Source organism: Cnephaeus nilssonii (genome assembly GCF_951640355.1).
Source record: "Cnephaeus nilssonii genome assembly, chromosome: 2".
Taxonomy (NCBI): domain Eukaryota; kingdom Metazoa; phylum Chordata; class Mammalia; order Chiroptera; family Vespertilionidae; genus Cnephaeus; species Cnephaeus nilssonii.
This window is the reverse complement of record NC_137073.1, coordinates 106,226,241-106,240,833: the sequence shown is the minus strand read 5'-3', so window position 1 is coordinate 106,240,833 and position 14,593 is coordinate 106,226,241. Positions and strand designations below refer to the sequence as shown.

Sequence of the window (14,593 nt, the reverse complement as noted above, 5' to 3'; positions counted from 1 at the left end):
GGGCGGGGCGTCGCGTGACCCTGAGTCACGTCACGAGCGGCGCCGGCGGCCATGGCGGGAAGCGGGCCACGCAGCCGGTGCGGCTCCCCTCCGCCGCCCCACAGCGACTGGGGCCGCCTGGAGGCGGCCATCCTCAGCGGCTGGAGGAGCTTCTGGCAGTCGGTGGGCAAGGACCGGGCGGCGCCCCGCGCCTCCCGCGAGGAGGCGGAGGAGGAGCCCAGCACCCTGACGCGGCTGCCGGTGAGCGTGGCGCGGGCCGCGGAGACCCCAGGGCTGGGAGGGGCGCCCCGTCGGGGCCACCCGGGAGCCGGGGACCTCCCCGCGCCCCGCTGTCTGCCCGGTCCCTGCAGCCCCGGGAGCCGCAGTGGACCCGACACGCCCAGGCGGTGACCCCGGCTCCGCAGCGGGGCCGAAGGTCCCAGCGACACACCCTGGGGAGCGCCCTAGTCACCTGCCAGGTGGCCCGCCGTGTGTCCGCCCAGACAGGCCTGGGACCGGGGCGCCCTGGACGGCAGCGGGGCGGGGGGGCGATGAGGGCACCCGCCTGGGAAAGCACCCCGCCGGTGTCCTCGGCATCTCGCCCAGGCTCCGCGCCCCAGACGCGTGGGGTCCCCGCACTCACCCTCCCGGGCCAGGCTGTTGCCCGGGAATTCACTTCCAGTGGGAGCGGAGGACCCGCAGGCCGCAGAATCCCACACGGCGTTTGTTGGTGGATTTGTCAGGGAGATGGAGACAGTCTTAGGAATTATTAAAATCCCTTCTCCTGGGGGCTGTGGACACCTCCCTCCGACGTCCATCAGGAATTGAGACAGAGGCACTCAGATGACCCAGATAAAATCACTTGGATGTGACCCAGAGATAAAATCAGAAGTTTGCTTGAGAAAGGTTTATTTTGCAGAATAAATAATTTCCCTAAGTAATATACCCAAATGATGGTATGGCAAAATACCCATGGGAAGAAATGAAAGAAACTGTTATTTTGCTTGAAAAATGGTTGGTTTCAGTGTATCAGAAATTAAGTGTTCAGTTAGGATTCTCTCCCGATGGCAGGCAAATAACTTCAGAATGATAGCGTTAGGGGAAAAGAGCGATTGTTCAGTTGATCTTCGGTTATCTAGGATAACAGGTCTTTGTTGATTTGTAATCTATCCTGATAGATTTCATTAAGACACTGTTCAGTTGACGTGAGGTTTCCTAGTATGATGATGATAATTTTTCTCATTTATTATCAGAAAGCAGTTTTCCGAGATAAATTACAACCCCCTTTCACCTACTTGCCGCTTTCCTCTGTTTCAGATTGACGTGCAGCTCTATATCTTGTCATTTCTCTCACCGCACGATCTGTGTCAGCTGGGAAGTACAAGTCATTACTGGAATGAAACTGTTCGAGATCCGATTCTGTGGAGGTATTTTCTGTTGCGGGACCTTCCTTCGTGGTCTTCTGTGGACTGGAAGTCTCTTCCAGATCTGGACATCTTAAAAAAACCTATATCTGAAGTCACCGATGGTGCATTTTTTGACTACATGGCAGTGTAAGTATCTAGTTTTATGAATTAAAGAGAAGATATTAAATTTGACTATATTACAAGTCAATAGCCCCACCACTAATTATTTTCATAGATTTTGGGTCTTAGTGTCCTTTTGTGAAAATTGGGGTTAAGTTAAATGACTTCCTTCATTTTGTTACTTCCCTGTGATGCCTGACCAGAGTATTTGGATAAATATACATAGTTCATATGACAAAAAGTGAAACTCTTCTTTAAATTTTCATTATCTTTAGAACATTTGTCATTTTGTTCGGTAGTAAATACTTTCCGTACCCAGAAAAGGAATGGCCAGATATCAGAAAGCAGTTCTTTGGCAAGGAGAAAACCATTCTCAAGGTTCTGGGCAATAGGATTTTCTTACTAACCCAAAGCATTGACATTTTGGAATATAATGTAGATGAGAGAATTAATGTTATTGAGCAACTGGTCCCACAGCCAACCTAGCATCAAGTGCATCTGATGCTGTGAGACCAAACTTGCCCTAGGGATAGTAATAATCATAGTAACTATCTTTTGTGAGCAAATAAAATGATTTCTGACTCTTACAACCCCAGGTTGATTATTGTTGTTCAAGTACTGCAGTTGGAAAAATGGAAATTCAGGCTGTAAGTGGCTTATATAACTAATTAAAGTAGTAAGGCTTGGCCTGACCTGTCTAGCTTCAAATTTGATTTTTTTTCTTCTTGAATTATAGGTTCCTAAATAAACATGATTATCTTATTAGGTTAGTAATTGTCTTAGCCAGCTTGATTTAGTTAAAGGGCTTTGGGTTTCATTTTGATTGGGTAACTTTGTTTTCATTTTCAATAACATGTGGAATTGCTGGTTTAGACATTTATAGCTATTAAAAGAAACTGAGTTGTTTTATTTTTATGTGATTCTTAGTTTGCTAAGTTATCTGTAAAGAATATTTGAGCCTCCCTTTATATTTAACACTTAACTGAACTGTTACATTGGAGGCTGTTAATAAGAGTACGTAAGAAACTTGGTTATATATTTTTTAATCTATAGGAACATTTATGCCGACTGTCTTCAGTGCAGTGTTTCTCAATCTTGGTATTGTTGACATTTTGGACCAGATGTTCTGGGAACTGTTGATGTTTTGAGGCACTTCTGGCTTCCACCCACTAGATGTCAGTAGTACCACCTCACTAACTCCCTGCAGTGATAATAGAAATGTCTCTAGATGTTGCCAAATGTTCCCTGGAGCTTGGAGGGTGGGTGGGCGGGGGCGGGGGTGGGGGTGGCGGTGAGTAGCAAAATCTTCCCCAGTTGATCACTGCTCTCTCTATGTAGTGAATTTTAACCATTGAAACAGGTGTTAGACCAAATGTTCCATGAGAGAATCTAAATGAAAGATTAGAAAATAAGTAATGATTCCTGCGGAAAATTTTCTCAGTTTCTGGACCACTAGTGCTCCCATAGCACCTCATGCTTTGTCCTGTCATGGCGCTTGGCATACATACTATAATGATGTCTGTCCCCCACTGCCCTCCATGAGAATGGGAACTATATAGTCATTGTATCCTTGTATCTAGCAAATTCTCAATAAATTATACATTGTTGAGCGAATAACTGGCTAAGTTTTTTTCTGTATTAATTTTCTAATTGTGACAATTTCATACAGCTATAAAATGTGCTGTCCATATACAAGAAGATCCTCGAAAGCTAGCCGTCCTATGTATGGAGCAGTGACCTCATTTTTACACTCATTGATTATTCAGAATGAACCCCGATTTGCTATGTTTGGACCAGGTTTGGAAGAACTGAATACATCTTTGGTGTTGAGCTTGATGTCTTCTGAGGAACTTTGCCCAACAGCTGGTTTGCCTCAGAGGCAAATTGATGGTAATTTTCCTGTTAATCTACAGTACATGATAAATTAACACTTTTGAGTTTGACGCTAATGTTAAATAGAAAGAAATTCATTTTTTAATTAACTATTTGATGTGATGAAATATAGCAGTGATTTTTAACTGGTGTGATGTGAGAGTCACACTGGTGTGTCACAAGAATTTTTAAAACATGCAATATCTGACTCTGTAGTCTGGGACTACACTGACCTCTTTTCCCTTAGAATGTCAAATAAAATAATGACAACAGCCAACATAATAATAGCCTCCTGGTGTGAATGAATCAAAATTATATCTATTTTTTGTCAGATCAGCAAAAAATATATTTTTGGTTGCTGCAGAATTTTAGTAATTACTTTATATGTGCCATGACATAAAAAAGGTTGAAAATCACTGAAATATAGTAATTTGGTTAATGAGAGCCCCCCAGGTGCCAATGGACTGAAAGAATTAATGTACTTTTTAAAAGAGGTAAGCTTCCTCTTATTTCCTAAAGTTTATGCAATCCAGAATATAAGATTATGTAAAAGTAAATTAAGTAGCCAAGGTGTTATATTTATACAATATTTACTATATTTTAAAAGAATGTTAACAGCAAAAACCATTTAGCTCCTATCTGCCATGTGCAAAATACTTTCACATACTGTATATTGAAATTTCAAAAATGCTTAATTTTCACCTTCCCCTACTTTCTATGAAAAAAACAAAAACAAAACACAAACAAAAACAAACAGAACCCAACAGCAACCATGTAGTTAGTTGGTAAACAGAATCCTATCTAATAATAGAGTAATATGCAAATTAGGCATCACTCCGTGACAAAAATGGCGGCCCCCATACCCACAAGATGGCGGCGCCCAGTCTCCTCAGCCCCGCTGCTGGAGTGTCTGGCCTGTCCCACCATCAAACAGAGCACTGAGAGCAGGGCATGGTTGCTTCCTTAGTGCTGCGGCAGCGGGAAGCCGCCAGGCCCTGCGCATACGGAGCCGGCGGAGGAGCAGGGCATGGCGTCTTCCCAATGGTCACCACGGCGATCGGGAAGACGCCAGGCCCTGCGCACATGGAGCCAGCGGAGGAGCAGGGCCTGTCCCGCGGCGATCAGGAAGACTCCAGTGCCAGCAGAGCAGGGCATGGCTGCTTCCTGATCTCGGCAGCTGGGAAGCCGCCAGGCCCTGCAAAGCTGGGCATGGTGGCTTCCTTAGTGGGGCAGTGGCAGGGAAGTCATGGCAGACAAAGCCCAGAGAGCAGGGCTTGGGGGCTTCCTTAGTGGGCAGTGGCGGTGGGAACCCCCCCCAGGCCCTGCAGACAGAGCCTGGACAACAGGGCATGGGGGCTTCCTTAGTGTGTCCGTGTCTGGGAAGCCCCCAGGCCCCGCAGACAGAGCACACTGCAGGGCATTGGGGCTTCCTTCACATGGCACAGGGCAGCAGCAGGCAGAGAGCGACAGCAGGGCATGGGGGCTTCATCTCCATGGCTGCAGGGAAACCTCCAGGCCCCGCAGAGAGCAGAGATCCATGGGGAGTGGGCCTAAGCCATCAGTAGGATATCCTCTGAGAGCTCCTGGATTGTAGAGGGTGCAGGGTGGGCTGAGGGACCCCTGTGCACGAATTTCGTGCACCGGGCCTCTAGTATATAATAAATATAAATGACAATATAATCTAGCTTTACTTATTCATTTATTGAGAGCATCTATTAGATGCGAAAGATGCAGAGATTTAAAACCATATAAAATCTTTGTCCTGAAGATACTTGATCTAGGATGGACAAAGACAAATGCACAGGTGATTTGAATATGATGCAATTAGTTCCTGGGTAGAAAATTTAGGGTCAAAGAAGGCACCACATTGAATATGATGCCTCACATGGTCATTAAGATGAGTAGGAGTAGGCAATAAAAAAAAGACAGGGTAAAAATATTCTAAGCAGTGAGAACTACATTTCTAAAAGCACAACACCCTGGGTGTGTATGGCACATTTGAAGTAGCTCTGTGTGTGTACAGTGTACAGGTGAGGAGATACTTGTGTGCCATGCTTAAGCATTTGGAAGCTCTTGAAGGATTTTAAGCAAAGGAGTGAGATGGTCGAGATTGCATTTAGGAAGCTCAATCTGGCTCCTAAGTGAAAAATTGATTAGGAGGGATTATAAAGACATGGAGATGCATTAAGAAACCACTAATCCTATATAATAAAAGGCTAATTTGCAAATTGTCCCCTTGACCAGGAGTTCAACTGGGAGTTCGACCAGGGGGCGGGGCCGGCTGACCAACCGCCCATGGCCCCTCCCTGTGGCCGGCCTGGCCTGATTGGCCCTGACCAGGGTGGGCCGGCCAGATCCCACCCATGCACAAATTCATGCACCAAGCCTCGAGTATTGTGATAAAAGTATGAAGGATATAGAATTGACTGAATGTGTAGAGATAGATGCCTGCTATACCAGTAAGTAATCCATTTGTAGCTCCATTAGGCCAGGAATCTTGTCATCTTTTTCTTAGCTCGATCTGAGGTATCAGGCACATAGTAGGCACTCAATATATATTTGATGCATGAATGAACAAGTGACTTTGTGGATTACTTTATGCATCCAGATCTCAAGAGCAAATTCTGGGCTAGAAATCAAGATTTGACAATCATGCAGTCCATGTGGACTTTGAAGTTTCTGAGGATGGAGAGGAAGATTGTGAACCAGGTGCTGACATCTTCAGTGAATGTTTGGAGGAAGGGATTATCAAAAGGAAATTTATAAGTTACAAGGTCAAGGAAGGAGAGATGGGACTATAGCTGAATGCTGTGTGTGTCTCAAAGAGATGGAATTTTTCAAGAGGGTTGGTGAGTAATGGTTAAGACACGGCATTGGGGAGTAAAGAGAAAGTTGATCCTACCTCTTTACCCTGAGATGTGAGAGAATAAGCAACTTCGTTACATGAGAGTCCACAGGGAGAGAAGCGACACCTAGGTGCAGGCTCGTTTCAGGGAAAGCCATGAGGTAGAAGGGACGGCTCAAGAAGAGGTTGGGGACATGGGGAAATTTGTTGATTATGAAATGGCAATTTCATTCTCAAGACAGCAGCTGGAGTGATTGTTTGAAAATGCCAATTTAATTATGCCTCAAACCCTGCAAGATCAGGGAAGACTAGAAGGAGGGGTCATTGGCAAGGTGATGCATTCAGAACAGCCTAGAGATCATATTGGGCTGAGGTGCGATGTGTTGAGAGGGAAATCTCAAAGTTTCTGATGAAAACAAAGATCATGGTGGAATTAACCTCTGTGATCTCTGAGGTTGGGGGTTGTGCACCAGGCCTAGTGGCCAGAGGACTCAGGTCATTTGGCTTGGGATGCTTGCAGTGCCAGCCACCAAGATCTCTGTATATGTGGTGACATCAGAAGGTGTGGCATGGCTCAGCTTATTTGGACAACTATATTGGTTATAACGCAGGGCTAGTAGAGACCAGATTATATTAATGTTTTCTTTGTCTGAAGGGAGTGGCTTTGAAGGGAAGAGATATAATTATTTAGGCATTTTTTGTTTTTTAGAGGGAGAGGAAGGGAGAAGGAGAGAGAGAGAAGCATTGATGATAGAGACACATTGATTGGCTGCCTCCTGCATGCCCCCTACATGGGATAGAGCCCACAACCCCAGTATGTGCCCTGACCGGGAATTAAACCCTGACCTCCTGGTTCATAGGTCGACACTCAACCACTGAGCCACACTGGCTAGATACTAGGCATTTTTAAGTAATCTCTCCACATGCTGTTGGAAGAATGATAGTAGAGGGCAAAAGTGGATGTCCGACACTGTTTAGAAGTGATTGCAGAAGTCCAAGGGAGAGATGATGGCAACTTAAACTAAAGGGTGGGAGTGAGGATGGAGAGGGGTGGACAAAATCTAAGAGGACATTTATATAACAGAAAGAAGTGGATCCATGGGAGAAGAGAATGCCCTTTCTAAGAAGCAAGAGGGGAAATGAGCCCCTGCGTGTTAACAGCCAAAAGAAGGAAGAGGTTTAGAAAGAAGGACAAATAACTAAGTTGGATGATTCAGATATAAAGTTGAAAGAAGCTAGTACTGTTTAGCACCTGCTATCACGCTAAGCGCCCAGTCAGTCACCGGTGACTGACACTATACTTTCCTTCCAGAAGACAAAACAGGCTGGATGCTTAATGTGCTATTTGCCAGTCATTCTAATAGTTTTACATATGTAGTCTTGTTTAATACTTACAATAATCCTAAAATGTATTATTTCTATACTTCTATAACAAAACTGAGGCTCGCAAAAACATGGCTATATATAGCAAAGTCAAGATTCTAAATCAAGTCTAATTCCAAATTTTAGTATCTGCCATATTTTTTCAATTTTCTAAGTTGCCATTGATGACTCCTCATCAATTTAAAAACAGCTTTTTGTGGGGAGGGTGGAGCCATTTCATTGAATGTACTAGTATACCTGGAGTGTAAGACAAATGAGAAACATAAAAATATTAAAATGAGTCTCAGTCTTGAGGATAAATAGTAGTAGCTGTTATGATGCAACTGCTGCTGATATGATGATAAAGTTAATGAAGGTAGTGATGATATGAAAAGGAATGTTATAAACCTAGCAGTTCTTTTTTTAAAATATATTTTTATTGATTTCAGAGAGGAAGGGAGAGGGAGAGAGAGATAGAAACATCAATGATGAGAGAGAATCATGGATTGGCTGCCTCCTGCACACTCCCTACTGGGGATCAAGCCCACAACCCGGGCATGTGCCCTGACCGGGAATTGAACCAGGACCTCCTGGTTCATAGGTCGACACTCAACCACTGAGCCATGCCAGCCGGGCAAGCCTAGCAGTTCTTTGTCTATGTTTTTACTAAGTGAATGGAAATTGCAAGCAGCATCTTTTTCAACACGAACGTTCCATTTTAATTCAAAGCTATATATAAGTTGTAGAATTTTTAAAATTCTGGGTAATGTTTTTCAATCTGATCTTTTGCTGTCTTTATTAATGACTTTTTTTGATAACTGTAATTTTTCCCTTTAGGTATTGGATCAGGGGTCAGTTTTCAATTGAGCAACCAACATAAGTTCAACATCCTGATATTATATTCAACTACCAGGTAAGGCTTCCTACTTGGTGACTTAAGGACTGGAATATTTTAAGGGGATACAGCCTGGTTAGTGTCTGATTATGTTTTATGTTTCCATATTTTCTTATAGAAAGGAAAGAGATAGAGCAAGAGAAGAGCATACAAGTGCAGTTAACAAGATGTTCAGTTTACAGAATGAAGGGGATGATCAACAAGGAAGCCGATACAGTGTAATTCCACAAATTCAGAAGGTGTGTGAAGTTGTTGATGGGTTCATCTATGTTGCAAATGCTGAAGCTCAGAAAAGTAAGCATTATTGTATATTCGTTTTAAAAGCACTTGCTTTTCAAAGCAAATAAAAAATATTGTTTAGGCTTCACTGTGGCTTCTTAAGAATATGATGGTTAATTTTATCAATGTGATCCTATGACCATTATTTAACAGTGGGTTCTCAAACCTTGATGTGTATTAGGATCACTTGGGAGCTTGTTAAAAACAACTGCCTGGTTCCTACCATGGTGGATTATGATTCATAGATTTGGATTGTGTCTTGGGATCTGTTTTGTTGTTGTTGTTTGCTTGTTTTTAACAAGCACTTACAGAATTTTTTATGCATACCAAAATTTAAAACTATAGCTATATGGTACTATTTATTGTATGCTTCTGCACTTTTTGTTATTGCTGTTTTTTGTTTTTTATTTCTGGCCCTATTCAAATAATTTATGCAGATAACTGGAAATTTTTACCTTTGTTTTAATTACCCAGATACAGAGATGTGTGGTGTGTAATGTTTACTTTAATTAAGTAGATTAGTTGAGAACACTCTCTATATATTCTGAATAATTGCCATTCAGGGTGATATATAGGTAGGAAATAATAATATTTTGGGGCCAAAGTCAGTGTTGTAATTTCTCCCTCAAACCCCTGTGAATAAGGAAGGATATGAATAATACAATGTATTGTTCTCACTCAGAACACAGTAGCAGCAGCCCATTCTTTAAAGAATTTAAAGTTTATGGTGCACTAAAGTTAACAATAAAAATAAAAGCCAAATCCATCTTAACTACTGACTAGTTGGACTTGACCTACTGCATTAATGGCCTACCAAAAGAATCATGTCTATTTCCAGGAGTAAATCCTCTTTACCACAGTCTCTATAGTCTCTACTGGCTCTATATAAAACATCTAGCAATAAATTAAAATTTTATAAGTCACACACAAAAAGTAAAAATGAAATGACCCATTATCAAGAAATAAAGTAATCAGTGGAACCAGACTCACGGATTGCCTGGATGTTGTCACTCTCAGAAAGGGATATGATTAATATGTTAAAGGATTTAGTGGAAAAGGTAGACAATATATGTGAACAGATAGGGATTTTCAGCAGAGAGTAAGAAGCTATTAAACGAGTAAAATGGGAATGCTAAATATAGAAAATATGATAACAGGTGAATAGTTTCTTCAACTGACTTTTTGGCGAACGAAACCTTCAGAAAACTGAAAGATAGCTCAGTTGAAATTATCCAAATTAAAACACAAAGAAGAAAAAGAGAAGGAGTGGGGAACAGAGCATCCAAGAGCTGGGGGAACCTATCAAAGGAGAGTTAACTTTTTCTTAAAAGGCTAGATATTAAATATTTTAGTTACATGAGCCATATGACCTTTCATAGTTGCTCAACACTACTGTTACAATGCAAAAGTAGCCATAGACCATTTGTAAATTAGTGGACGTGGCTGTTTTCCAAAATAATTTTATTTATAAAGACAGATTCACAGGAAAGTAATATGCCAATTCCTGGTCTAACATATATGTGCGTAATTGAAGTACAAAAACATGAAGGGAGTAAGAACAGGGATAAAGAAAATTTTGAACAGATAATGGCCTATATTTCAACATTACTAAAAGACTACAAGCCACAGATCCAAGATTCCCAGAGAACTGTAAACCTAATAAATGAAAAATACATCTAGATATATCATAGCTAAATTGATGAAAACCAAAGGTAAACACAATATCTTGAAGGCAGCCAGAGCAGGAGGAAAGATACTTACAAAGGGCCATAGGTAAGGACAAAGACTCCCTGACAGAATTGCTGCAAGCTAGAAGGCAATGAAGGTAAATCTGTACAGCAAGCATGTCAAACTCGCAGCCCAGGGCCGCATGCCTCGTTTATTTGGCCTGTGTTAGCCTTTGAGTTTGACATGCTTACTGTAGAGTATTGCAAAGGGGAGGAAACCTTATGTCCAGCAAAGAAATGTTTTAAAAATGAAGGCAAGATCAAGACTTTTCAGACAAACAAAATCTGTGAAAATTCATTATAACAGATTTGCACTAGAAGAACTATTAAAGGACTCTCTTTAGGCAGAAGAATATACCAGATAGAAAATTGCATCTACAAAAAGAAATCAAGAACCCTAGGATGAAAACAATAAAACTATATATAAAATTTTTTTCCTAATTTTAAATTCCTTATAATTATGCAAAGGAAAATAGTAACAATGTATTGTGGGTATATGATATTTTTAAGTAAAATATATACTAACAGTACAACAGCATTGAAGGGAGGAAATGGAAATATACTATTGTAATATTCTTCTATAAATGAAATTGTATAATACTATATAAAGGTAGACAGTTATAAGTTAAGAATTACATTGTAAATCTTTGAGCACCCTTTAAAAAATGTGTAACAGAGGTATCCTATCTAATAAAGAGGGAATATGCTAATTGACTGTCCCGCCCTCAAAGATGGTGGCACCCACAGCCAATAAGGAGGGAGTGTGCTAATTGACTGCCACACCCTCAAAGATGGCCACCCAGTCCCATCAGCCCCGGGTCCCCCCTCTCGCGCATCTGCTTCTGGAGTCCCCCAGTCCCTTCAGCCCCGCAGCCGCCCAGGGCCGGCCCAAGGCGCAGGTAAGCCTCGGATGGCAGAGCTGCCCATGGCCGCCTGAGGCTCAGGTAACCAGGGCCTGCCGAGGCTTGCGCTGCTGGCAGTGGCAGCAGCAGAGATGTGATGGGGCGGCACCTTCCCCTGATCGCTGGGTCGCCTCCCACCCCTGAGGGCTCCCGCACTGTGAGAGGGGGCAGGCCAGGCTGAGGGACCCCCACCCCCTCCAGTGCATGAATTTTCATGCACCTGGCCTCTAGTAATTAGCTAAGCCAGTAGTGAAGATAAAATGGAATCATTAAAAAAATTCAATTCAAAAGAAAGAACAAGAGAGACAAAGGAACAAAGAACAGGTGGAACAAGTCAAAATCCAAGAAGTATATGATAGATTTAAATGTCCCATGTTCATAAATTTATTACATGTTTGTTTTCTATGGGTATATAACAAATCACCTCCAACCTAGTGGTTTAAAAGAACACCTGTTTATCAGTTCATAGTTCTCTGGTTAGAGGAATCTCATCCCTTTTAAGGACTCACCTGCTTAGGTCAGGCTCATTGAGGACGGTGTCCCTAATAGAACAATACAGCCCAATGATGACAGTGATATCCCATTATATTTGCAGGTTCCTCCCACTCAAAGGGGGAGGGTTTATACAAGGGTGCAAGTCATTGGGGATCGCTTTAAAATTCTGCCTACCACAAAATGTCAGTGATTTATATACTCCAGTGAAAGGCAGAGACTGCTAGTTTGCATAAAAAAGCTAGACCCAACTATAAGTTTAAATTTTTGAAATTAAGGACTTTGAAAGAAAGGGTAGTGATAGCTACAGAATTTGTGAGAGGAAAATATCTATATCAAGGTATTTTTCTTTTAAATTATAGAGACATCTGAATAGTACTATGATTCCCCTCCCCTCTGACTTCACCTAAATGTGTATCCTTGCAAGGCTACCTAATGTAACTTTATGACATATTAATAAATGAACAAAGCAATAGAGGCAGTTTGTTATGTTTGGATCCTGGTAATTTTTTTGTTTCCTCGTTCTGTTAATTTTCAATCTAATTTAATTATTTTAGAAACTATTGCAAGTAATGCAAATTAAGAGTTTGACTTCATTCCTTAGGACATGAATGGCAAGATGAATTTTCTCGTATTATGGCAATGACAGACCCAGCCTTTGGATCTTCAGGAAGACCAATGCTGGTTTTATCTTGTATTTCTCAGGCAAATGTGAAAAGAATGCCCTGTTTTTATGTGGCGCATGAGCTGGGTCTGAATCATCTAAACCACCCATGGATGGTAAGGTCCTATCTTCTCTGGTGAGAAACATATTACCTTATTTTTCAGTTTTTTATTTGATTTTACTCTTTCCTACACATTCTCTTTAATGAAACAGAACAGTATTCTAAAGTTAGTTTTAATAGCTTAATTGATGTGAGATATTTTGGTTGGTGTCAATAGTCTCAGCTGATCATTTGTTCCTACTTGTCTCCTCTCATGGATACAATGAATAGTAATTGGGGATTTTTTTTTTTTAGATGCCACTATCTTGGTGTGTTTTTTCAGCATTATGCTTTAAGGGCCATCAGAAGTATAGATGCCATCTTAGAGTTTCTAGCTCTCCAAACTTTATTTTAATCATGGAATCTTTTCATCAAATGAAACCTTACATGAAAGCCCCTAAGTCAAGCTGGCCGCAAGTTTGACATGCTTGCCCTAAGTAAAGTAAAGGAAAATTAATATTGGAAATGCTTTTGCTGAAGGTTTTAGGGGATTTTCTTCCTTCCTTTCTCCCCCTATCCATCCCAAGGAGCTTTGGAAACTGGAACACAATTTGGAAGCTACTAATAAAGGTGTACCTTCCTAAGTGGGGGTTTGACTTACTAGGAGAAGTGGCAGTCTTAAAGACATATTTTTGCAATAAGACGTCACATTTATCAGTTGACAAGCTGGGTTCATTCAAAAATGTTTTTGTTTTCAAAGTGGATCTTTTGGGGGAATTATTTTTCTAATACATACAAACAAGTCATGGAAATGGTAGATCTTCCTATCCCCAAGGATAAATAATAAGCCTTATTAAAAGATATGAGATCATATTTTTATCTAACCTGTCTAGAAGACAATACTTGAATGATTCATCCAAAGTTTATTGGGATATATTTAGTCCCTTTTTTTGGTGTCTAGAAAAATGTCATCATTGTAAGATGTTGGACTCAGTTTCTTACTGATAATGGTCTCTCTTGTTTGCTCCTAGGTCCAGGATACAGAGGCTGAAACTCTGACGGGTTTTTTGAATGGCATTCAGTGGATTCTTGAAGAAGTCGAATCTAAGCATGCAAGATGATCCTTGTTTTAGACCTTGGGAACTGAAACCATTTGAAACTTGCTGCTGAGGTCGTGATGTGAATATTTGCTCCGTCAGCTCATTTTGTCCTGCCTTTTTGCAAATGGGCTTTATATTGGACAGCTGAAGCTGCTGTGTTTTTAATATAATTTTTGCTTTTTACCTTAAATCAATTATAAGAAAAAGTTTAGTGCAAGCATTTAGCCCCAAAATAAATCTTGTAAGATTTTTTTTGATAATTTTTATACTTTCTGTCTTTTTAAAAATATTAAATTCTGGAAAAAACAAGTTTGTGCATTTCTCATTCCTTGTGGATTCTGGTCTTTTCGGTTCAAAGATTTCCCTAGTGGGGAATAACATATTTGCTAAACTTTCTATAAGCTTTCTGTAGGTCCTTTTCAAGGGTTCTTAATGGATTATCAGGAAGTGAGTTTTTGTCTATTTTTAATGAATATACTGCTTAAAGACTGGACTATTCTGGAATTGCATTTAATATTATAGCTATACAACTTGCATTCTTTTCTGAAACAGTGGAAATTAACTTTATATCACATTTAATATTAATTCAGTGGAAATAACTTTTCCTGGAAGTTCTTGATATTTTCAAATAACTGAAAGCTCAGTTCATCTCTAGATGTAATGCCAGAGGGCTCTGAAACATAAGTGCTGGACAAATCAATGAGACATTTTTCTGCTTTTCAGGTCTGTCCTCTGTCTTTTACCAAAATTCCTCTGAGAGAGAATTGTTGAACGCAATTTTTTTTCACATCTGGAATTCTTCTATTTACAATCGATTATACCAGTCATATTGTCATTAAAAGATTCAGGGTATTTTTCTCATTCCACCAAAATCTGTCTTCCTATGCGAGGCCTGCTCTTCCACCCACAG

General features: G+C 41.0%; 1 protein-coding gene across 3 annotated transcripts; it reads left to right on the top strand.

Moving 5' to 3' along the window:
* Positions 1 to 45: 45 nt before the first annotated feature.
* On the top strand, positions 46 to 13,977 carry FBXO4 (F-box protein 4). Of its 3 annotated transcripts, none has more exons than XM_079797008.1 (7): positions 46 to 240; positions 1,297 to 1,532; positions 3,175 to 3,395; positions 8,422 to 8,497; positions 8,598 to 8,718; positions 12,585 to 12,659; positions 13,615 to 13,977. In XM_079797008.1, exons 1-7 carry the CDS (start codon positions 52 to 54, stop codon positions 13,702 to 13,704), a joined length of 1,008 nt encoding a protein of 335 aa, XP_079653134.1. In that variant the 5' UTR covers positions 46 to 51; the 3' UTR covers positions 13,705 to 13,977. The 3 variants fall into 3 exon arrangements, with proteins under 3 accessions (XP_079653134.1, XP_079653135.1, XP_079653133.1); XM_079797009.1 differs by having other exon boundaries at positions 8,598 to 8,773; XM_079797007.1 differs by having other exon boundaries at positions 8,598 to 8,773; positions 12,484 to 12,659.
* The last annotated feature ends 616 nt before the right edge of the window (positions 13,978 to 14,593 follow it).